This window comes from Phacochoerus africanus, chromosome 3, assembly GCF_016906955.1.
Source record: "Phacochoerus africanus isolate WHEZ1 chromosome 3, ROS_Pafr_v1, whole genome shotgun sequence".
Classification (NCBI taxonomy): domain Eukaryota; kingdom Metazoa; phylum Chordata; class Mammalia; order Artiodactyla; family Suidae; genus Phacochoerus; species Phacochoerus africanus.
In genome coordinates this window covers 62,461,672-62,486,886 of record NC_062546.1, presented here as the reverse complement: position 1 = coordinate 62,486,886, position 25,215 = coordinate 62,461,672, and the positions used below count along the sequence as shown (strand labels likewise).

The 25,215-nt window shown below is 38.9% G+C and overlaps 1 protein-coding gene across 10 annotated transcripts in view; it reads left to right on the top strand.

Moving 5' to 3' along the window:
* TRMT9B (tRNA methyltransferase 9B (putative)) overlaps positions 1-25,215 on the top strand; it is a 53,237-nt gene that overhangs the window by 24,188 nt on the left and 3,834 nt on the right. For 5 of the 10 annotated variants that reach the window (XM_047771909.1, XM_047771904.1, XM_047771905.1 and 2 more), the window contains 4 exons: positions 7,625-7,822; positions 9,131-9,336; positions 13,846-14,000; positions 20,149-20,322. In XM_047771909.1, coding sequence (XP_047627865.1) covers positions 9,326-9,336; positions 13,846-14,000; positions 20,149-20,322 — 340 coding nt within the window. In that variant the 5' untranslated portion in view covers positions 7,625-7,822; positions 9,131-9,325. Of the gene's footprint in view, positions 1-7,624; positions 7,823-9,130; positions 9,337-13,845; positions 14,001-20,148; positions 20,323-25,215 lie in introns of those variants that run through there. The other 5 variants (XM_047771906.1, XM_047771903.1, XM_047771910.1 and 2 more) reach the window with 5 other exon arrangements.

Sequence of the window (25,215 nt, the reverse complement as noted above, 5' to 3'; positions counted from 1 at the left end):
ATACAGTATTTTTTCATTACATCAAAATGCCCCAAGTCCTCCTTTTGAAGTTTTATTTGTGAAGCTCTATTGGTGTTTCCTTTTTCAAAGTGTGTGTTTTTTTGACTGAGTGAATGTAAAGGAAGAACACACTTGTGTGTGTCATCTCTATTCTCACTCTGCTCTCCTGAGTCACTGTTTAACTTCTAATGCCCAGGTGTGGAGGTTTCCCACAGAACAGACAGTTCTGAAACACCAGCCACGTGTCCTACAGTTCAACTCAATTCTGACATCATCTACCTGGAGATAGGCTTGGATCCCACACATGAAGGGCTCAGTCCTACAAGATTGCTGCCCTCCCCCTTACACACACACACACACACACACACACACACACACACACCCCAACACACACGCATACTTCAGATGCCTTGATAAATCCAGGTTGTCACCTGTGCTTCTGACTCAATGGCTGTAAATTGGAGGTTCCCACGACCCCCTCCTCAAATTAGGTTAATTTCATTAGAGCAACTCACAGAACTCAGGAAAATATTTTATTTATTAAGTTACTGGCTCATTTTGAAAATATGTACCTCAGGAACAGCCAGATGGAAGAGATGCATAGGGAAAGGTCTGGACCTTTCAAGGCCCCAAGTGTCTGCCCCCTTGGAGTTTGAGGTGTGACACCCTCCTGACACATGGATGTTTTTGATCACCAACATGGGAAGTTCTCCAAACTCTATCCTTTGAAGTTTCTAATGGAGGAAGGATTGTTTAACACCTTGGCCTTCAGTGTTTGAACTCTCTGGAGGTCTGGGGGATGGGCCTTTAGGTTCAACTTTCTAATCACCCATACTGGTTCCCCTGGCAACCAGCCCCATCCTCAGGGGCTTTCCAAAGTTCACCTCATTAACATAAACTCCGGTTTGGCTGAAAGGGGCTTGTTATTTATTAATAACAAAAGACACCAATTTCACTTTTGTCATCTGGAGCTGTTTCAGAAACTGGGAAAAATTAAATATTATAACAAAAGATGCCTCTATGTCTTTCATATAGGAAATCACAAGAGTTTTAGGAGCTCTGTGCCAGGAGCAGTGGATGAAGACCAAGTATATATTTCTTATTATAAACTACAATATCACACTGACTGAATACTTATGACAAAAATGCCCTCATGTACAAGGAAAATATGGAGAACCCTCCCCTGACAAAAATTATTAAACAAAAAATGAGGAGAAGGCATAAAATGGGTATTGCTATGAATTTCAAAGAGTTTTGCAAAGTTCAGCTACTTCTTTTCTCCCTCAATATATCTGCATGTGGTTATAACTTTTTTTTTTTTGCTTTTTGGGGCTGCACCATGGCATATGGGAGTTCCCAGGCTAGAGGTCAAATTGGAGCTATAGCTGCTGGCCTATGGCACAGCTACAGCAATGTGGGATCTGAGCCACATCTACAACCTACACCGCAGCTCACAGCAACCCAATCCTTAACCCACTGAGCAAGGCCAGGGATAGAACCCACATCCTTATGGATCCTAGTCAGGATCTTTAACTGCTGAGCCATAAAGGGAACTCCCAGTTATAACTTTTATGTATTAGAAGTACATTTTCATGACTAGAATTATTTTGGTTTCTTATGTTCCAATGAAATATTTCCTATTCACTTATCCAACAAAGATGACTGGGTGCTTGCTTTGTACCAGGCTGTGTTCACAGTGCTGGGTGTATAGGGCAGGGAACCAAAAACGTCTGGCTTTCTGGTCTTTACACACTAGTTGAAGCAGACAGGCAATAAACAATGACAGAGGGTTGTTGAAATGGAAGACTTTCTTGTTTTCATGTTTTGCACAGAAGTGCAGAAATACAGTAGTATTAGTCAACATCCTGTCAGGAAAGCAGAAGCCCTACTAGTTATGTTAACAGAGAGAACTTAATATAAAGAGTTGGTTAATCAGATACTAGAAAACTGAGAATGCAGAGAGGGAATGAGTGGGGTAGGATAGCAAGAGCTCCTAGATTGCCACCCTGTATAGGGGGAACCAAGAGAAGAGAACGCTCTTTTCAGAACCTGGAAGCTTAGAGGAGGGCCCCTGGAGCTGGGAACTAGACCAGGGGGACTCAGAGAGGACATATGAAATTAGGATGCAAACTCTGTGAAGGGAACGCTAGCAGCTAGTGCTGTTACCTCCAGAGCTCAGACAATGGGACCTGGATATAGATGTCTTGACAGGGGCGCTGCTTGGCTGGTGGAGGTATCTCATAGGGTATGAGAAGGGCTGGTGCTGGAAGAGTGGAAGAGAACTGGGAACTGATTGCTCCTGGAAACAAATGGTGCTGCCACTGAGTGCAGGGCTGTTGCCAGGTAACACTGGCAGGAACAGGAAGCAATCAGAAAGGGGCTGGATCCTCCTCTTTCCTCTCGCCTCCCAGACGCCCTTTGGTATAGTGAACACTGTGTAGGGAGCCACTTGGCAAAGAAGAAATATTGTCTGCAGAGCCCCCACGCCCACAACATAAAGCAGGGTGGAGAAGGGAGTGCAGGAACCACAACTTCACAACAGGCACAGTCAGTCCCCAGGACATTAGGGGGCAGCTACTCTCATGTGCTGAAACTAATTGTTAGAACACCCGAGCAGGACTTGCAGGAGAAGTGGCAGAAATCTGCTAACATTTACCATTCTAATCATTTTTTAAGTGTACAGTTCAGTGACATTAAGGACATTCACACTGTTGTGCAACTAACTTCAAGAATTCTTTTCCCCTTCCTAAGCTGAAAACTCTCTACCCATTAGGCAGTAACCCTCCCTCCCCTGACCCCCAACCCCCCCCCTCCTGCAACCACCACTCCACTCTGTCTCTATGAATTTGGCTACTCTGAGAAGCTCACAGAAGTGGATAATCTGACATTTGTCCTTTTGTGTCTGGCTTATTCCACTTGACATAATGTCTTCAAGGTTCATCCATGTTGTCGCATGTGTCAGAATTTCATTCCTTTCTAAGGCTGGCTATAAATCAGGGGTTCCCATGACCCCTCCCCCCAGATTAGATTAGTTTGTTAGAGCAGCTCACAGAACACAGGAATATGGAGTTCCTGCTGTGGCTCAATGGGTCAGGAATCTGACTGGTTTCCATGAGGATTTAGGTTCAATCCCTGGCCTCACTCAGTAGGTTAAAGGATCCAGCATTACTGCAAGCTTTGGTGTAGGTTGCAGATTCAGTTCGATCTTGCATTGCTGTGGCTGGGGTGTAGGCTGGCAGTGCAACTCTGATTCGACCCCTAGCCTAGGAACCTCCATATGCCACAGGTGCAGCCCTTAAAAAAATAAAAATACAGCTGAATGTGAGGCAGCCCAAAAACACAAGACAATGACTACCAAGATGCTAGTACTGATAGGTTTCTCTATAATACAGGGTAGACACAAGAGAGCATACTTAAAGCAGTGAATCAGCTAGTCCCTCTCATTCTCCAAATGTCCTTTTGAGATTTTTCAGGTCTGTGAAATCCACAAGAGTGGGAATTCTTGGATTACTGGGGCAAGGCTTAAACTCAGGCTGAGGCGGTGGGAAAGGAGATGGCAGACATATAAGAAGAGTAAGATGGAGGTGGAATCTGTAGATAAGATACTTGATGGTCTGGATTCTACTACACTTTGCACATGGACTCTCTTTCCTGAGTCACAAACACAATCAGACTTTTTTTTTTTCAGTAATAATTCCATGCTGGCTTCTTTGGGGTCAATTGTATTATAAACACATCTTATGAAATACACTAATACAAATTTCATCCTCACATTTCTCTCCCTAATTCTACTCTAGAAGAAGCATCAGATGATCTATAGTTTTATGGCTGACCACCATGAGCTTCATGTAAATGCTTCCCCTTGAACGATCAGTAAAATGACCGTGACATTCCTTGTCACCCAGCCTGTCAGAACCTTCTTTCCTAAGACGAAAGAGGATGGGTACTGTTCTGCTTCTCTTCTGCTCTTGCCTTTGGTGATCAGGACCATCTTCTCCCACTGCTGTTCTGGGGAGCCTATTACCTCGACTTTAACACGGACAGAGAGCTGGTCTTGTCTGACACCAGTAGCAAACGCCTGGGGGAAGTTGGGTGTTATATTTTCATTTTTTCTAAATCTCATATTTGATTTTTTTTCTTTTCTGGCATTCTCTAATCTATGAAATCAAAATGAATTGTAATTGAGTTACAATGAATATGGCCTAGTTGGTGCCTGTGGAGGAGTAGCCTTTGATAACACATTTCATAACTGACACTGTGCTGTCTTATTTCCTGCTTTCCTGTATTCTCATCCTGGATCCATCCTCACCCCTCACAGACACATGCTCCTTGCCCAGATGTTACCACTTTCATTTCCTTTATTTAGATGCCACAGATAATATTCTATTCCAACATGAAGTCAATTTAGACACATAGTTTTTGAACATTTTCAAGAAAACCAGGTATTCTTTGAGACTATTTGATCTTTCCCCTCAAACAAACTCTTCTGATTTCATCCACTTTCTTCCCACATATATTTACTCTAACATAGAGGGCCCCTCTTGGGATTACAGAGAGGGTCAGAGTCTCCCAGTGCTGCATATTTTGTGGTTTTAAAGCTCCGAGTTTGTTCTGCTCAAAGGATTTCAATCAGAAATGCCAGCTGCCCCGTTCCTACCATTTCTACTGTAATCTCTCTGGTGTATCTTTAAGAGGTTCTGCGTAGCGTAGGCACTATTAATTACAAGAGCCCCTGTTTTACTTGCCTCATTAGAGGGAGTAATACTCAGAATTAAAGGATCACTCCAAATTATAAAAACTGATACTGCTTGCTACCTTTGCTTTTCTGTCAATAGATTATATGCTTGCTCCTTACTATTGTCTGTTCACTGCTATTCTGTGTCATTATGTTAGCCTGTAGGTTCTTGAGAGTAAGCACCACCCAGTTTCTGTTCTTCTCATAGCTACCAGTTGCCTAGTAGTTGCTCAGTCAATAAATATTGACTTGGATTAAATTTAAGAATGGCAGAATTCTAATAGCACATAGCTAATCTCTCCTCTAGTACTAACAATGTATGGAGGTCAACTACTGGTGATCCATGGTCTCCTAGCCTCATTTTTTTCCTTGCTCTGCACAATCTCTTGATTTAATTCACTGCCAAGTCAGAGGATGATGATTTTTAAATGATCTCTAGTCCAGCCTGCTCTCCTGAGCTTCATATCTATCTTATTTTGTTGTCTTGTAGGTAGCACAGAAACAAAAACCTGAACCCTCCCTTGGATGTATTCCCTCTAACGGTGAACTATAGCACCGTCTAAAGGGCCCTCTTCTTTATTCTTCTGTGCCCTCCTTCACATATTTATACAGTAGACATTTATTGAGCGCTGAGTATATTGCAATACCAAACACGGATGTAGTGGCCATGAGATCCATTCTCGCTATCTGAAAAATGTTGCCATCAATCACAGAACGTAAGGGATATACACAAGCAACTCAGCCCATAGTATAAAATGTGATGTGCACACCTGTGAAAACCTGGATTATAACATTCCTCACACCTGATATGGGCTTTTGGCATTTGTGGATTTAAATACTTGTGATGGCCCAAAGGACTATGATGTAGTAGTGTATACTGGGTTAATTTTATCTATTTATCTGTCGATCACTCTATCTCTACTTACTTAAGGCAAAGCGTAAGTAGTCCAGGGATTCAGAAGCTCGGAAGCTCTCGGAATGTTCCATACCTAAAGCAAAGCTTCTATCACATTTTAATTTTCTGCTTCTTTGTATGTTTCCCATATTAAATTTTGAACTCCTGCATTAGGGGACTTAAAAATCCCTGTCCCTAGTGCTTTACATATAACAGAGGTTTAAGTAATATTTGTTGAATGAATGAATGTGTATTTTTAACCTAACATTGAAATTATTTTTTTCCAATACCTGACATTTGCCCTGAGCCACAGTTTAAGGTAGTGACCATCTTCCCAGGAAAACACACACCCATAGTTAACCTCAAAATTTTGGAAGGTTCGAATTACAAATCTTTGCCCTCAAAGGTGGTTACCCATTTATTCAGGGAGAAAGGGAAAAGAAATGCATTTTTTAATACTAAATGCTCCAGAGATGTATGTCTGAGAAAATAAAAGGACTCATTTGAATTCAACTTTTTTTTAAAGATAGATACTACCCTATTTTGTCTCTAAACAGCAACTTATTGGAAAAGATAATATGATTCATACGATTTCAACAGAGGCAAACCTGGATCATAGTTTAGTAAACTTATGGGAGGTCAATTACAGGTATGGGTGTTTGGGGGTGTTATTTGGGCATAGAGAAAATTCTCCACCCCTGCTTTCACATAAATAGCTCACACACACCTGCTGCACTATCTGAAATGCTTTTCATTAGCTAACCTTTCTGACAAGGACCCGGAACACTCTGTCCTCAGTGGCATATCAGAGGGGGCAAAGGCATTGGGCACTGATGCCTGAAGGAAAGGTGCTTAGACAGCCAGGTGGGCTGGTGACAGAGCAGCCGTAGGTCAAGGCAGGAAGGGTGAATCCCAGGGGAGCACTTTAAGGGGCTCAGACAATAACATCATCTCCTTTATGATTAAGGCAGCCTTTAAAATTGCAGCGGGAAAGATGAGATCTTTTGATGAGTAGCTCTTTCGAGACTCTCCTTAAATGTTCTTCCTAAAAAGCCAATCTTTGTGGTTCTCAGAGGTGCAGATCTTATGCCTGTATCAGGTTGAGAGATGATGGGTTAAAATGTATATGCACATTCTGAAGACCAGAGGGAAGCTTTCCAAAGTACACCCAGATCAGTGCTTCCTATATAGGGATTAATACTGGGGTGGGTGGAAAGCCACATACATCCCACCCCGCCATCCTGAGAATCAATCACTGTGTGCAAGAAAGGGAAATAGTTTGTGGCACTGGGGTGAACACACAAAGAATATGAAGACCGAGAAAAATGGTTAAGAACCGTGATCAAGATTGAAGTCCATTTACCTCATTTACAGATGAGGAATCAGTCCCCAGGTATTACAGGATGGGCTCTTCCTACAATAGCATGCATCTCTCCAGACCTCATTTTCCACATCAAAACCTCTCCTTTACAAAGTGCTCTTTGGCATACATTCTTTTTTTTTTTTTTAAGTAACTCAGGGTATTTTGATGGATTTCATGACTGACCCGCTGTATTAGAAAAAAATGTGAACGATGAAGAATAACTAGGAGCACTTGTCAAAGTGACATGGAAGTAGCTGATAATATGAACAAATATTGAACAGTTAAAATTTTACTGGAATGATTTAATAACACATAATACTATTGTCTTAAATAGTTACATTTAATTAAACCACTGGATCCAAAGTTGACTCTCAATGCTTGTAATTTTTCTAGGAACAAGAAGAAATCACCTCATTTAATTTTGGGAGAAAGTACTGTGTGTTTTACAGAAAGCTGAGGAATTGATTCAGAAATTGCTCTTATAGTTCTGCCTTGTTCCACATATTAATGGTTCATTTTAATCCCTTTTTCTCTAGGTAATTTATGCATTTATCCAGAGGTAAACTGAGCTGCAGCTGATTCAAAATTTTTATTATGTAAAATGAACTTTAGTATTTTTTTTTCCAAATAGGGCCTGTATTCCCTTCCAAGATTCATGCACAGTGGTTCATTGTGTGAAGGACCTCAGTATTTGATTCCACTCCTACAACTTTTCACTGACGTTACACAGTGAGGAAATTATGAGCAACAACTATCGCTCTCTGAGGGTGGAAACTGCCATGATTCACAAAGACAAGAAGTAATTTTCTGTAATCACAAGATGACTCAGGTTAGTAGCTTTCAGCTGTTAGACCAATTCAAATAATATGAGGTGAAATATTCAGTAAACCTAATTAGTCCCAATTCCTATAATTTAAACTTTATGACAATATGATATAAAGTAAGCTGGAGTTTATTTTTGTAGTAGGTCAAAAAAAAAATCTGAAAATAGTTATCCAGGGAGAGTTAAAATTATAAGAATGTGTTTATAGTGTTTTATGAGAGAATGAAATATGTTTCTAAGACTTAAGCATGTTGTGAAATGATAGTTTTTATCATGTGAAAGTTTGCAGTATAATTTGTACTTGAAACTAATATGTATATGTTAAATTTGAAGTATTGTGTATTAAAAAGTTTTTTTAAAAAAACCTATGCACTTTATAATTAAGTCTTTTTATAAGTCAAGTCTTGGAACTGTCCTGACCAATTTATATTTTCACTTTAGAAATATAGTTTGAATATATCTTTGAAACATCAAGCAGTCTTATGATCTTTTTTATATACTGTGTCTTCTGATGTATTTTAAATAGGAGAATAATTTACAGTGTTTATATTTGTTTAGTAACAAAAATGTGACTACTGCATGTCCTGGTTATAAATCTCTAAAATAGGCTTCTTTCTGCAAGACAAGGAAATTATGAAACACAAAACACAACTAGGAAAGCTCAGTCATGGCCTTGCTTCTTCTGAGTGCCTCTGAACCCCTACCAGGGTATTAAGGATTTAGGACCAATATTTGAGGACTGGTTTATCTGGAGTAAAGTATTGTCTTGAAGAGGGAGCTAAGGAAACAGTTCACTGATTTATTGGTTTTACAGTGAATTATTGAGTGAAAGCACTACAAAATATATAAAAGAAAGGTTAAGTTTCAGTTCCTGCCCTCCAGGAGCTTCTAATCTAGTTGGGAACATACAGAGTTGAGAGTTCAAGACAGTATCAAGAGAAATTCTATAAGAATGACAGCAATAATAAGTATAGCTGTCCATAAAGTCATTATGGGAGGGGGAAGAAGCTGAGTTGGACTTGGAAGGCCAGTAAGATTTTGGAAGGGGAACATTTCAGGTGGGAAAGAAATAGCTTGCTAGCTTCAGCAAAGACAAGGCCCATTCAGGGAAAGGTGAGTAGAGTTCTTTGGGTGGAGCTGAGAATTTGAGTTGTGGCACTTACTGGACATGGCTAGAAAGCTAGACTGTCACCAGGTCATGAGGCTTTTGAACACTAAATTGAGGAGTGCAAGCTTTATCCCATGGAGGCCCCCTGAAGGGTTTTCAGCAGGGAGGGGAGATTATCAAATTGACATTACAGGAAAATTTTCCAGCATTGGCGTGAAACAGAGATTCTAAACTGCTTTTCTTGAATTCGTGGAGGGAAAATTACAAGTTACAGCCATTGAACCTGAAAGAGCATATGTGCCGTGTGGTCTCTGCAGTCGCCTTCCAGAAACTGACCAATAATTGAAAAGGAATATTGCAACCTTCCAGCATCATATTAGAGGTGGCAGGTGTCATCAGGAATGGGAGAAAGGTAAGGAGGACAGAGAGACCAGTTAGAAAGTTACACTAACAGCTCAGATACTAGGCTATGGGGGAAAAAAAAAAAAGATGGAGAGGTGGTGAAGATGGCAGCACTATTATAACTCTGATTGTGTCTTGGGCTAGTGCTGGTTCCAGCAGGATATTGCACCCCTGTATGTTCTGTTGCCATGGGGCTCCAACAAGAGCCCTTTCATCTCTGTATAGCAAGTCCTGTTGGGAACTCTGGTGGCCACAGCACATCTCCTCCACTGTGGCACCCCCTGAGGTACATGCCATGATCATGAAGACACATTCATGCCTATGAGGACTGAAGTCTTTTGCCTGCAAATATCAAAACAAACGTCCTCAAGCACAAAAGGGGGACTTGTTGGGAGGGTATTAAATAGCTGATAGAATAGAAGAAAGAGCTGCAAACCAAACCTCAGGAAAGGTGAAACTTGAGGATACTTCCTTTAGTGATCTGGCTTCAACTACCTTTTGCCAGTTTCCTGAGGGAGAGAAAATGGTTGTTCCAAATTATGTGACCAGCAGGCTCCAGCATCACCTGGAGTATAAAGAGAGGTGTGGTTCCTTAAAGGAAAAGCCCATAAGCAGAAGTTGTTGGGGCTTTTTTTTTTCTTTTTTTTTTTTTCTCTTTTTGGCAGGGGGTCTAATCAGAGCTACAGCTGCTGTCCTACGCCACAGTCACAGCAACGTCAGATCCAAGCTGTGTCTACAACCTACAACACAGCTCACAGCAACGCTTTAACCCACTGATCGAGGCCAGGGATCAAACCTGCATCCTCATGAATACTAGTTGGGTTCATTACCACTGAGCCACAATGGGAACTCCCCAGAAGTTTTTAAAAATATTTAATCTCAAAAATGTCTAGGATTGTAAAAAAAAATACGGTCATAAAGGCATGGGCTCAGGCTTGGGGACAGATGAAATATTCCCTAGAATCTTAGATCTCCAAAATCATTTTTCACTACTACTTTTGACAGATCCTCTTCTTTTTCAAACTGATGTCTTACTGTTAAAAAATTATATATGATTTATATATATTTATATATATGTGTATATGTGTGTGTCACACATTGACCTGGATGCCTTCATACTTTCAGGTCCACAGATTAATGTCCTTTCTTCCTCCCTCCCTCCTTTCCTTACTTTGTAGGGGTCAGCTCTCCTCTTCTACTTTCCAAGGAACCACTTGCCATTGCACTTAAAATCCAAAATAGTTCTTAAGATTTTCAATGCCTTACTTTCTATGACTTCTCTTTTCCTTTCAAATTGCTTTACCTTCTTTCATGACTCACAACAAGGCATCAGCTCCAAAGCCTGGAATGTGCCAGCACAGAGATTAGAAAGCCTGGCCAAACCAAAGACTGCCACCCAGCTTCAGCTTGAACTCTACACTGTTACTTTCATGGCTTACTTATGTTACTGCATTCCCAATGAATTTACATATATGTATACCGCAGCAAATTTAAACCCACTGAGTGTCAAAAATGTCATACTAGATGACCCCAACTCTATAGATTGCTTTTGTGGTCAGCTATACATTCTGCAGAATATAATCCTAAATGTCAATACAACAAAATTGATTTATATGGTTCACAACGCCTTAAAATAGCTCTTTGAAGTTACTTGTTTATGGTGGAACGCAGGCAACTTGGGTGAAGAAAGTCCTCATGGGGTGCAGTTCTGATACTACAAATTCTGAACTTGCAGCTGGAGCTAGCTTGAAAGGAATCGAGTTTATGCTGATTGCCACGTTACACTGGCAAGTGCAATAAAGTAAAATTTATTTGTTCTAAGGTTCTTGGGATTGTATTGTCTAATTGATTCCTTGAAGGGAGATATCTTAAACAGACTTAAGTCTACTGAGGTTTTGATTAAAGAGAAAAGCACTCAGTGTTTGGGTTTTTCTCATGTGTAGGCTGCTATAGCCAGCCATATGTTTACTTTTTAAATTCTCATTGAGGGTGCAATATAAGCTGTTTCAATTTGTGTGGAAGTTTGTCAGACATTACAAATGAGATTTGTACTCTGTTAGGAGTATGCCAGATTTTTTGCAGGGACTGTGGGCAGGTCCCTAGTAATTAAGGATAACCTACTGCTAATTTTTTTAGGACTAAATCCTGAAAAGTTCTTCCTCACAGTGGAAGAAATGATGGAATTAGAATATCATCATATGGTGATAGTATCACTCAGACATAAAAAAGAATGAAATCTTGTCAGTCCCAACAATGTGGATAGACCTAGGAAGTATCATGTTTAGTGAAATAAGTCAGACAGACAAAGACATATGATTTCACTTACATGTGGATACTAATAAATAAAACAGGGAGTTCCCATTGTGGCTCAGCAGTAACAAATCCAACTAAAATCCATGAGGACTCAGGTTCGATCCCTAGCCTCACTCAGTGGGTTAAGGATCTGGCATTGCCCTGAGCTGTGGTGTAGGTCACAGACGCAGCTCAGATCCGGCATTGCTGTGGCTGTGGCGTAGGCCAGCAGCTACAGCTCCGCTTGGACCCTTAGCCTGTGAACTTCCATAAGCAGTGGGTGCAGCCCTAAAAAGACACAAAAATAAAAATAAAAAATAAACAAATACATACAGCAAAGTAGAAACAAACTCACAGATATGGAAAACAACCTAATGGTTATCAGTGGAGGGGAGGGGATGGGAGAGGGGCATGATAGGTTATGGAATTAAGAGTTATAAACACTACATATAAAATAGGTAAGCAACAAGGTTATCTGTTGTTGCTTATCTATTTTATACAAAGGGAAATAGAGTCATTATTTTGTAATAACTTTAAATGGGGTATATTCTATAAATATATTGAATCACTATGTTCTACATCTGAAAATAATATAATATTGTAAACCAACTATACTTCAATTTTTAAAAAAGTCATCAATGGATTGAAAGCTAAAAGCGGTGAGATTATGAGAAACAGGATTACATGGTCTCAAAGTATCTCTCATCAAGATATTTCACAAATACAAGGAGAGGGGTAGGCACTTGGCAGTAACTAATCAGATACCATTTTACCCAAGTGCTTCCTACTTCGCAGAGTGGGAGTAGCAGACCACACTTTCTCTTAGCACATTCCCACCTGCAAGCTTGTATGTAGGGCCCCTTCTCTTCCCACTCTCCCTGGATTACTCTCTTCTACCAAGGCCAATGCACAGAGGGTACTCTGTACGCTGAGTTAGAGTCCATTCTAATTATGCTTGTTTGTTCATTTATTGCAAGTCTGCTGTGTGCTAACTACTGGAGACGCAGCATTAAATAGGATCGTCGTTACCTAGGATCTTCCAGCCCGTGCTGGAGAAAAATATCTAAGAGACTATTATAGCCTTTTGTAATCTGTAGAGCATGCCTGGAATGCAACAGGAGTATAAGGGCCAGGACTGAATGAGCCGATACACACCCGTAGAGCCAAGTGGGTTCTGAACTGATTGAAAATACTTTCATATTGATTGATAAAAAGCCACTGGTTTGAGCCTGAGGAGGGGATACTCCTCACTCACATGCCACAAGAGAATAACTAAAAGATCAAACCGCAAACAGCAGTGGAATCTAAGACCTGGTCTCGTCCTGTCCCCTACTCTTTTCTGATTGCCCTTATCTTGCTAGAAAGGTCAGAGAAGTCTTTCTGGAAGAGGTGATGCTCATGCCAAGAATAAAAAGAAGTTAGCCAGGTAAAGCACAGCATCTGTTCAGGCCCCTGGACAAGAGAGGATGTGTCACATTTGAGAAACTGCAGATCACTGAGTAGTACAGGCTTATCTGATGCTGGGGAAGGATGGTGAGCAATGCCTTCAAGGGATAAGTGGAGGTCAGATCAGAAAGAGCCTTGTATGCCCACCTGAGATGCCTGAACTTGATCAGGCAAGCTATAACATGCCTTTGAAGAAACCTAAGATAGGAAGCAACACAGTAAGATTTATGTTTTAGGAAAATAGTTGTGGCATAATTGAAGAAAAAGAATTGAAGGGGGAAAAAAATGTTTACTGGCTATTGAAGCAATTCAAACAAGAAATGAGGACCTTTTCTAAAACAGAATCAGTAGGATGTAGAGAAGTGGTTGGAAGTCAAAGACATTAAAAAGGCAGAATCAATAAGGCTTTGTGATTGGATTGGAGTGGTGAGCCGTGTGTTATAAAATTTTAAAATCTATGCATAGGTAAGACCTTTGTATATGCTTCGAAAATTAAGAATTGATCTTGCATAGTAACGTACTATAATTATCTCATTCTCAAACAATTGATTGTTTTCTGAGGATGAGCAAGGAAGAATGATGCATTTGCCAGTCTTTTGACAACTTTGGTGGGTGAGGTTCCAGGGAAGGCTGCATTCTTTGCAGCTTATAAGAAAGGATCAAACAAAACAGCACAACCTCTGCAGTTGTAAGTTCCCAGTTTTAGGAAATTTGCATCCTCCATCAGCCGTCTGAGTGCAAACTCTGACTTGCATTGCTTGGGGTGGCCCCGTTTCCCCAGGATGGATTATGCAGCGGCCCAGCTGGAGAAGCAGCATGTGCATGATGTGTATAAGAGCACCGCGCCTTACTTCAGTGACCTGCAGAGCAAAGCCTGGCCTCGTGTCCGCCAGTTCCTCCAGGAGCAGAAGCCAGGCAGCCTCATTGCTGACATAGGTAACCTGGGGCAGTGACATATAGTTGAAATATCTCCTATCATGCCTTTCCTTTTCAGATTCGTTTTTCATTTCTGTTCTAACCAGGAGTCAGAAATCGTGTCCTTGGCATAGCAGCACTTGGAAATATTCACTTTATAGCAGAAATTCATATGCTCAAGCCAGAATGTAGAAGAGCTCCTCAAAACTATATTTAGACAGGAGTGGTCTTCTCAGAGCCTTTGTGCACATCTTCCCACAAAACCAACCTGACCTTGGTTAAGTCAGGGCTGAAATGACCGCCTGTGAAACTGACCGTTTTAAATTTAGAGACATTAGGGAGTTCCTGTGGTGGCGCAGTGGTGACAAACCCGACTAGTATTGGGGGTTCAACCCCTGGCCTTGCTCTGTGGGTCAAGGATCCGGCGTTGCTGTGAGCTGTGGTGTAGGTGCAGACACAGCTCAGATCCCGTGTTGTCATGGCTGGGGTGTAGGCCAGCAGCTGCAGCTCTGATTCAACCCCTAGCTTGGGAACCTCCATAAGCCATGAGTGAGGCCCTAAAAAGACCAAAAAAGGAAAAATTTTAGAGACATTCACACTAGTGAATACAGTGGTTTGGTGGCTTACACTGAGTGGCTTTTACAGAAGGCTCTTCTGCCTTTTACAGAAGAGCCAGAATTGTGGGATTATAGAAGATGTCCTACAACTTCCTGTGAATTTCATGGTCCTTTCCCACAACTATTCTGTGGGCATTTTACTATTAGAGCATATCTTTAATTAGATCATATCTTCATAATCACTTATTTGCTTGGAGGACTTTGGCCCAGTATCTTTTGGAATCTGGAAATGGTAAACCACAGCCCATTAGATCTAAGATTAAGACATGGTAGGATTCCTGCATGAAGCATGCCCACCTGGAACTGTGTTCTAGTAACTGTGTGCAGATGGAGTCTGTAAGAATCATAAGTTTGTAGTTACAAGTCCTAATTTAACATTCTCTCTAAATTTTGGTAAGAGAAACAGATGTGCCCGGGGCTTTTGGCTCCTTAAAGATGGTATGAGCGGTGTAGAATTTGGGAAAGGGGTGCATGTCCTGTTGAAGTGAAGAGTCTTTAAAAATATCTCTATGATGTCAATTTTAAAAAAGAATATTTATGGTTTCAGAAGATGCAGTGAGTTTTGAAGTCTTATCGCTCATATTAGAGAAGCAAGATCCCAGAGTCTTAAAATTAATTAGGTTTAGGGACAGCAGTATATACATGCTACTTTCTCATACCTTACACAAAAAATTCTAAATGGAGCAAAGATTTAAGAATAAGAAAATGAAATCATTAAAGGGTTAGAGGACTAGAATTTTAAAAACTTTTCAAAAGCGAAAGGTCTCCCTCTGATGACATAAAAAGTCAGAAATCATAAAAGAAAATACAGTTGATTGTTATTATTCACAGTACTTATGTTCTATGAAGTTGCAGTGAACCCTGAATTAGTGAATATTGAAGTATTACCCCTAGGAGAAATATAGAATTAGATGCCTATGAGCCTGTGATCACAATATTTTTGTCAGCTGATCAACACCCATCTTGTTGCATGTGTATTTCTGTTTAAAAACACACCCATGCACTGCCAGTACAGACTTGGGCATTACAAATGAATTTCAAGTAGGTGAATATGTAGGTATCAAGTCTGAGTAATGAGGATTGATTGCACTGATATTTTGACTACATAAAATTTAAAAGGTTCTACAAGGTGGAAATCTAGATAAATATATAAATGAAGTAAAAAACTCGAAAACAAACTAGGTAAAAACATCTGCAAGTATAAACGAAAGAAAAATAGACAATTTTCTTAATCTACAGATTCTTCTTCAAAGTCAGTATGAAAAAGATGAACCAAAAATGATGAAACCATATGAACAGTTTGAAAATTATAAATTGCTTAAATTTTTTGATAGGTAATCCACTTAAATGACCTAGTAACATAGGTACAAAAAAATGTACGGTAAAAAATACCTTCCCATCCCAGTTCCCTGGCACTAAGTAACCCACATCAGAGCCAGCCATGCTCTTAGCTTATTGTATAATCTCCTTGAGGTATTTCACATAAATATAAGCAGATCTGTGCATATGGATATGTGCATGGGTGGATTTTCCTTTTTCTTTTTTTAAAATGATTTTTATTTTTTCCATTATTCTTGGTCTATAGTGTTCTGTCAATTTTTTACTGTACAGCAAAGAGACCCAGTCATACATAAATATATACATTTTTTTCTCACTTTATCCCCATCATGGATTTCCCTTTTTTAGTCACACAAATTAGTATGTTATACAAACTGCTATACATGGAGCTTTGGGGGTTTTTTTTTAAACTGTATTATGGAAATCATTCCATGTTTGTTCTTATAGAGCTGCCCAGTATTAAAAGCCTCATAGTTTCCTATGCTAATGGCCCTGTATCAAAGATATGTTATTTGCTACATTTTGCTACTACAAATTATGGTACATATGACATTCTTTAAGTACCCCCCCATGCAAATCAATAATTATATCTAGAAATGTTATTTTTCCCATTTGTATCTTTTGAATTTTGTACTAACATTTTTTTTTTTTTTGCCATTCAGTAGGTAGGGAATATTTCGATAATACAATGAAAGATAAGTTTTAAAGTAAAATTAAAATTAAGAAGAAATAAATAAAAAGGAAAGAAAGAAGCCCAAAGAATTTATAGAAGAAAAGGAAGTAGAACAATATGACTATCTCTAAAAGTAAATATTTTTCCTTTCTAGGTTTTCCCCTTAGCTAAAATCATCAATGGTTTATTGGCTACATGACTGGCTATTAGATGAGCAATTTATAATTTATGAGTAATAAAACTTTGCATAGGTAATAAACATGCAGAGGTAATCAGGTCCCAGTTGCCCATACAGGAATTCTCTGGACTGCTTCCCTAATTCAATGGTGCAATTTTTTTGTTGACAAAACTTCAGCACATCACCCCACTCCCTAGTAAAACTCATCTATCTGCTGAGGTGCGTGATATTGGCTCCTGATGGAAATTAAGTATTCAGGGTAAGTATCAGGAATGAAGGCAGCAGCAACTATAGCCTAAATGTAAGGAACATTGATTATTCAAAGTCAGCAAAAATGCAAAGTACCTTCAGGAAATGCTGTGACCTGTGTAATTAAAGCAATGCCTTTACCTTAAATGGGCTAGTAACTTATGGCCATTATATGGTGCATGGAAGGTGTTATGTGGTTTGAGATCTTTGCTTGAATTAGTTTAGGAAGCAGGATAAAGACCAGAGCTAGATTCTTTTTTGAGAAAGGTTACCTTTTTACCTGGCATCAAAGACAACTATCCTAATAGTATTGAAAAGTTTATTTCTGTATATATAACAAATTAATTTTTCAATAATTAAGATTCCTTTTCCTTTTAACTCTCATTTATTCTCATACTCTCTGGTCAGATTTAATATTCCCATTCATTTACTGAATCAATAAAAATGTAGGGCTCCTACTAAGTGGTAAGCACCGTGCCAGAAGAATAAAACACTGTCCCTCATATGTGGCCTCAAAAATTGTATATAAAATGAGAAATAAATGGGCTATGTTCTCTTTTTCACATGGGATAAAAGAATTCTTTTTTAGATTAGGCCTTAGCAAAAAAAAGAAAAACAAACAAAAAAAAACAAAACCGTCTTAATCTAAAAAAATGTAGTTCTTTCTGCAAACTTCAGAGGGAACATTCAGATTAATTATTTCCAGCAAATACTTGCCCACCATGGGCCAAAACACCATGTTGAATTGAGGCAATTATCGGTTTTCTTCCTTAGTTATAGTGTGGTGCAGAGTACAAAACAGAGGAGAATGGAAACATGCAGACACTTGTACTTGCATCTCTTCAGCACTCCAAAAGGTTATCATTTAATGAGATTTTGTAAAGGGGCATGATAGTAGTGTACAGGAACCTGCTGCAGTATCAAAAATGTTCTGATTTACTTCTTGCACATTTAAGATAATGGGATGACTAGGCTTGGTAATATTCTTGATTTCCTCATTAGGATAGACTCTCCCCTCTCTAGCATCTCAATGTCTGCATTTAGAAAATGGATAATTGTGTCATATTCGGGCATTCCATTACTATCCTTAAAAATAAACGCCATTAGAAGTGAATATGGGCTAAATCAAGGGCATCGGTACACTGAAAACATTTCAGGAGATGATGAGATCTGAAAAGACCTCAGTTCCTCCTTTTCACCAGATGCTCTCTGAACATTTCTCTCTAGCTCTGATGTTCTATGAACTTGTTTTTATTAGTATCTTCAAAGTAATTTTCCCTTTCATTTTTCTAAGTGTATCCCCTGAGCCAGTTCAAAACAGCAAACAAAATTACAAGATTGTTTTTCTTGAAATACAAGGATTATCTTTGAATTGTTTAGGATTTCAATTTTAAAATACTTTGTGAATTATATTTCCCTATCATTGCCCTTAAATATTGGATGTTTTTCTCATAAGCATTCTTATGAACAGTAGCTACGAGATCTAAAATATTTCTAAGACCTCAGTCATTTACATTGAAATAATAATGTTGGAATCCTTATTTTTTATTCACAAGCTCTCCACTGTCTCAGCTGGCATCCACGGATCTTAATTATGCTTTTAGTGTCTCATATAATTTTGGATAGTTATCGAATGGTGTTGTGATGTATTTCAGAAGCAGGAAACTAATCATCTTTGAATAGTGGTAGATAGTTTTTTAGGCAAAAAGAATCTATAGTTAATGCTGGTAGGTAGGAATGTCAGCTCTAATGATATCTTTAAATATTTCAGAAAAAAAAAAGCATTAAATGATATGTCTGTGCTGGAATAAAATACTAGGCACTAGATGGTAAAAGGCTTTGTTTCAAGATGGTTATTCATTCATGTTGCTACCTTCTTCAGCATAATATCAGTGAGATCTGACAGATCTAAATCTTTGGACTATGTAAACTTGAACTATTTGGGTCTTTGCCACCAGAGAGTGAATGTCAAAAATGGTCTATTTAAGAAAAAAATAATTCTTTGTCGGAAGTGTATTCTGAGTTAATAGAGATCATTTAAAACCTAGTGCTGACAATAGGTTGGATAAAAAGATACTGAGATCCTTTTTTCATTCAAATTCAAATTAAAAAAATTTTTAAGTCCTGTTTTATTGTATAAATTTTATACAAATCCATTGAAAAGTTGTTGACAGTAGTCTGTTTTACATAGCCAGCCAGTGGTGAAAAGATTTGGCAAGATAACACAAGAATAAATGCCCAGAACATACAGATCTAAACATAATGAAATATGTATGAGAAGGTATCTTTTGTAAAAAGACTGGACACTGTCACTAGGATACTAGGGAACTCTTAGTCTCTGCTGGGGGCCAGTTGACATTTTTCAGTTGTGCTATTGTGTTAAGAAAGTGCCATGGTCGTGACCTCACTAAATGGTCAATGAATGATATTTCTTTCCCCCATTCCCGTTTCCTCTTCTCTTCTATATAAAAACATGTAAGTGCTCTCTCAAGACTTTTCTTTTTGTATTTATGTATACCTTCATATTGCATTGTGTTCTGTCTTGGTTAGTTAATACAGGCAAACCTCATTTTATTGCACTGTCCTTTATTGTGCCTCCCAGGTACGGTATTGTGGGGTTTTTTTTTGTTTTGGGGTTTTTTTTTTACAAATTGAAGATTTGCGGCAACCCCGCATTGAGCAAGTCTATTGGCACTATTTTTCCAACAGCATTTGCTGACTTCATGTCTCTGTGTCACATTTTGGTAATTCTCCCAGTATTTCAAACCCTCCACCAACAAAAACATTACTTGCTGAAGGCCCAGATGACGGTTAATATATTTTAGCAACACACTATTTTTAAATTAAGGTATGTACATTGTTTTTCTAGACAGAATGCTGCTGCACACTTAAAAGACTACAGTATAGTGTCAGCATAATTTTTATATGCCACTGGGAAGCCAAAAAATTCATACGACTTTATTGCAATATTCGCTGCATCGCCACAGGTTTAGAATGGAATTCACAGTATCTCTGAGGTCTGACTATATAAACAGCTTTCCATTCCTTGTTATAAGGCAAAGTAGCTCCACTTTCCCTTAAAGATAATGTGTAACACAGATTTTTCTTTTGCAGGTTGCGGGACTGGAAAGTATCTTAAGGTGAACAGCCAGGTCCATACCCTGGGCTGTGATTATTGTGAGCCACTGGTAGAGATTGCCCGGAATAGAGGATGTGAAGTCATGGTATGTGACAACCTTAATCTCCCCTTTAGGGACCAGGGCTTCGATGCCATCATCTCCATAGGAGGTAAGGCAACCTGGTCACACTTTCACTCTTTGCCATGAGAATAATGTTACATGGTTGAGGCCACTCTCACAACTCAGCATCTATTCTTGGTAGAAAGATCTATGTATTTCATTTTACCTAATTTTAAAAAATATTTCAACTGAATTATTTAACTCATTTCAAATGCACTTATGGTGGTACATTGTTTTCACTAGCTCAACCCTCAGACTGTTACTGTCTTCTTTTTGATGACTCATTCCAATTACTTTTATTTATGAGTAAGAAAGTATCACAGCAATTATACTCATTGAAAATAGTACTTTGTTCTGTTGAAAGGAAGCCAGATTTTCCAACATGAAGTAGATCTTTAGAAGTTGTATTACTTTTCTTAGGCCACAAGTGGGCCTTTTAGTAGCAGAATATTGGAAGACTAATGCAGTGCATGTCACTGGAACGTTTTGTATCCAGTTTGCCACTCACTGTACAAAAGTTGCTGGGGAAGAGAGGCCTGCCTGGTCCCAGACTGCATTGTTTTTATGATGCCACTCTGCTCTCTCACTGCCAGAGACTGTTCATAAATCTAGGGACTACGTTCCTCATATTCTCCCAATAAGTATGCCCATAAAATGCACATGCCCCAAATGAAAAGAAACAGCAAAAATCCATGATTAAAATACACACATATGGAGTTCCCGTCGTGGCGCAGTGGTTAACGAATCCGACTAGGAACCATGAGGTTGCAGGTTTGGTCCCTGCCCTTGCTCAGTGGGTTAACAATAGGGCGTTGCCGTGAGCTGTGGTGTAGGTTGCAGACGCAGCTCGGATCCCGTGTTGCTGTGGCTCTGGCATAGGCTGGCGGCTACAGCTCCAATTCGACCCCTAGCCTGGGAACCTCCATATGCCACAGGAGCGGCCCAAAGAAATAGCAAAAAAAAAGGGGACAAAAAAAAAAATACACACATATAAGGCTCATTTCACTCAATACACGTATTCCTGAAACCTAGTATGTTAGTCATATGTACACATACTAGGGAAATGTGCTGCTTCTGGCAAATTCCTTACCAAAGCGAAAAATATTTTGCAAGGCAAATTATTTCCTTTGACACACTTTTAAAAAAACTAATGTGGAGGTCTCGTCATGGCGCAGTGGTTAACGAATCCGACTAGGAACCATGAGGTTGAGGTTCAATCCCTGGCCTTGCTCAGTGGGTTAAGGATCTGGTGTTGCTGCAAGCTATGGAGTAGGTTGCAGAGGCGGCTCAGATCCCTCATTGCTGTGGCCTGGGAATCTCCATGTGCTCTAGAAAAGACAAAAAAAAATTTAATATATTTGAATATAGCAAGCTTTATCAAAGCAAGGTAAACCTATGTAAATCTGACTGCTACTAAAAATACAGAAGAAGACTATTTGCCCTCTCCTGAAACAGATGAGCAATTGATTTATTCTACATTAGTCATGACTGTATCTTTGCATATCAAGGGGATGCAGACCTGGATGCCATGACCTGGGAACTAGTTAGGACAGGCAGGAGAGGTTGCCATGGAAACCTGCTTTTTGACAGCCCTACTTCTTTGCATTTGAAACTAAGTCCATTTGCCTGCAAGCATTGAGAAGGGATTCTTGGGAGTTGCAAACCTGACTAGCATTTATGAGGATGCAGGTTTGACCCCTGGCCTCGCTCAGTGGGTTAATGATCCCACTGTGGTGTAGGCTGCAGATGTGGCTCAGATCTGGCATCACTGTGGCTGTGGGCTGTGGCTGTGGTGTAGGCCAGCACCTGTGGCTCTGATTAGACCCCTAGCCTGGAAACTTACATATGTGGCAGATACAGCCCTATGAAGAAAAGAGAGAGAGAAGGGATTCTTGTCGAGCCAAGCAACACTATACAACCCTCTTAGTCTTTAGTAGGAAGAAAGTTTTTGGCTTGATCATGCCACGTAAACAACTCAAAATTGGAGAGAGGTCAGAGAAGTGTATTTTTTGCTTTTCTTTTGTTTTGTTTATAGGCTCTATACAGCTACCTACAAATAGGCTTAGCAGGCATGGGGCTACCTACCCACCTTCCTCCTTTTAGAGACATTTTTGGTTGTCCCAGCTGGGAGCGTGTGTGTGTCTGTGTCTGTGTGTGTGTGTGCATGTGTGTGTATATATCATCTAGTTGGTGCTCCCCAGCCCTTGCAACAAAGAATAATCCAGCTGGTTTTAAAACACCAATAGTGCTGAGGCTGAAAAAACCCTGCTTTATGCTAAACCCATGGATTCCGAATGCATACTGTTTAGATAAAACGAACACATTTGAAAAATTAAACAATATATCATAAAATACCATGATATCACAGGACTTTAAAAGATGATCTTGTGTAACTCCTCATCTGATTCTGGAATCCAGTAATTGAATTCAACCTACTCATTTGTTCAATTCAGCAACCTCTCCTACAGCATACGTGTACTGAGTACTATTTTTGCCTTTAAATTGTGATTATGATTTTTAAGCAAAAGGGAACTTCTTTATCCTTTAAAAATTCAACGTTGCTTCCTGACATTGAATTCATATAAAAGTATCTTTAAATCCCATTCAGATGTACATTTACAGTGTTTATTAACAGAGTGTATGCATGTGCATGTATAATACATTTAATATGTAATAGAAACTTCATTTGTAAATGTTTTCTTTTTCAAAAACATTTGGCTTAAAAGTTTCTTATTATATGGTAAATACCAATATAAAACATAATATAAAAGATCCAGATATTTCTTGGGTGAAATTAAGCTATAAAAATAAATTAAGCTATTATCAAGTAACAAATGTTTAAGGAACAAAAAATATGAGGATATTCCTCCTTAAAAACAATATTTCTTATGAAGCCCAGAATCTTGAAATGTTGAAGACCTATAAGTCTGCTAAAAAGAAATCATTGTATTCAAATAGTCCTGTTTTAATGGTGTTTTTTTCTTTAATGGCCAAAACAAGAGAATATGGCCAATTCTCATTATTCACAGTAGTTATGTTCTGAAATGTCACTGAATTAACAAATACTGAACCATTGCTCCCAGGGAAAATACAGGATTAGGTTCCTGTGAGCCTCTGGTGATAATATTTTTGTCAGCTAATCATCACATAACATTGTTTGTTGTGTGTTTATGTTTAAAGACATCTTATTTAATTTTGAACTCATAAAGGGAACTTATGTAACACACTTATTTTCTCTATGAGACACATCACAGCCTTACACTTAAGAACCCTGGACAGCGCTTCAACCCTATGGTGGGGGTGGGGAGCATCTTAAATAGAGAAACCACCAACAGAAAACACAAAAATGTAAAAACACATGGCACTAAATAGACCATGTAAAGGACACCTGTTGACAGTACCAGAGTTGAGACAGAAGGCAGAGTATCTCCTTGTTGGACCCCAGCTGGGAATATAGGCTTTGGAGGCAAAATTTTTTTTGGCTGACAACACATATCAAGGAAGGACAAAGAAAACCTTGAGAGTACTGAGTTCTGAAGTTACAAATAAACTTTAAGGAGTAGGAGAATTTACAGATACAGAATCCACAGCTAACAAGGATCTACTGCATTTAGAAAACAGACCTATAGAAGTTCTGAGTGAATTAGGGGCAGATAACGGCCATAAGTGGTCAGAGGCATGAATGTTAGTATATACTGAGTCCTAATCAGTCCTGACTTCTCTGACCCCTTTCAGCTCACTGACCAAGACACTACTTCTAGAAGTGTAAGCTTTCAAACTGACCATTACAAAGGGGCTTTTCCTTGGGAATGGGAATTGGGGAAACAGTCTGACACTTAGTGAAGTAAAGTGATTGGTCAGAAATCACAAGGTTAGCCACTTATTAGGACAAAATACACAGGTATCCTGTTCTTTAATTGCACTTGAACCTCATACCTCTAGCTTCTTTACTTCTGCATGGTACACTAAGCGATGCCAGGGCTTGTGCCCTGCTGATAGAAAAGCAAACCAGATTGGCAATAATGTTTGTACGTGTGCCTCTTGTATAATCTTCTTCTGACAGCTTTATATAATCGCCTCATTTTAGATATTTACTGTAGCTCTGTGCCAGGTTAACTAAAGAGATTTATTTACTTAAAACCATTACTAACCTCTGGATTATTCGGAGAGTTACAGGAGCTGTTTCACCTTCTGTTTCCTCACTACTCATATCTAAGCAGTAGTGTCCAGACTTCCCTTAAGACTAATTTCCCACCCAATATAACTGACAGACTTGTATTTTGATGTTTTTTTTTCTTGACACAGTACCATGATTAATCTGTAGAAGCTAAAAGACTTGTACTTTCTATATATGCCTAATAAAAAATATGCCCAATAACCCACCTAAAACCAGATACATACAGGCAGCCCCACTTGAATCTCACTTTAACTTTGCAAAGATTGGAAGTAAAATGACGACCTATAGATTGTTTTTTCTTAAATATACACAACAATTTCCTATTATATTAACATTATTAAAAAATTATAAGCAGTCATTTGGACCAGAGCTTGACTGGCTTATCTTTGCATTATCCAAACAGAAAAACAATAACACTCTTTTCTACTTCTGTTTGTTTTATTAACTTTATTAACACTGATTAGTGGTGTTGATCTTGTGGCACTTTAGAAGTACAAACCATTCATTAAAGTAATGAATTACTTCATAGAATTCTACTAGGGAACATATATCTAAACTAGGGCTGCCTTTCAAATTTTATTAATTCACACTAGTCATTCTTCTGGTTAACAAAATTCGCAGGATTTTAGAACTGAAAGAGACTTCACAGATTATTTATTCTATGTATTTTATGGTAGAAAAAGAAACTTAAAATCCATACAAGTTAAATAACTGCCCAGATTACTTGTCTAATAAATACAGGCATACCTCATTTTATTGTGCCTC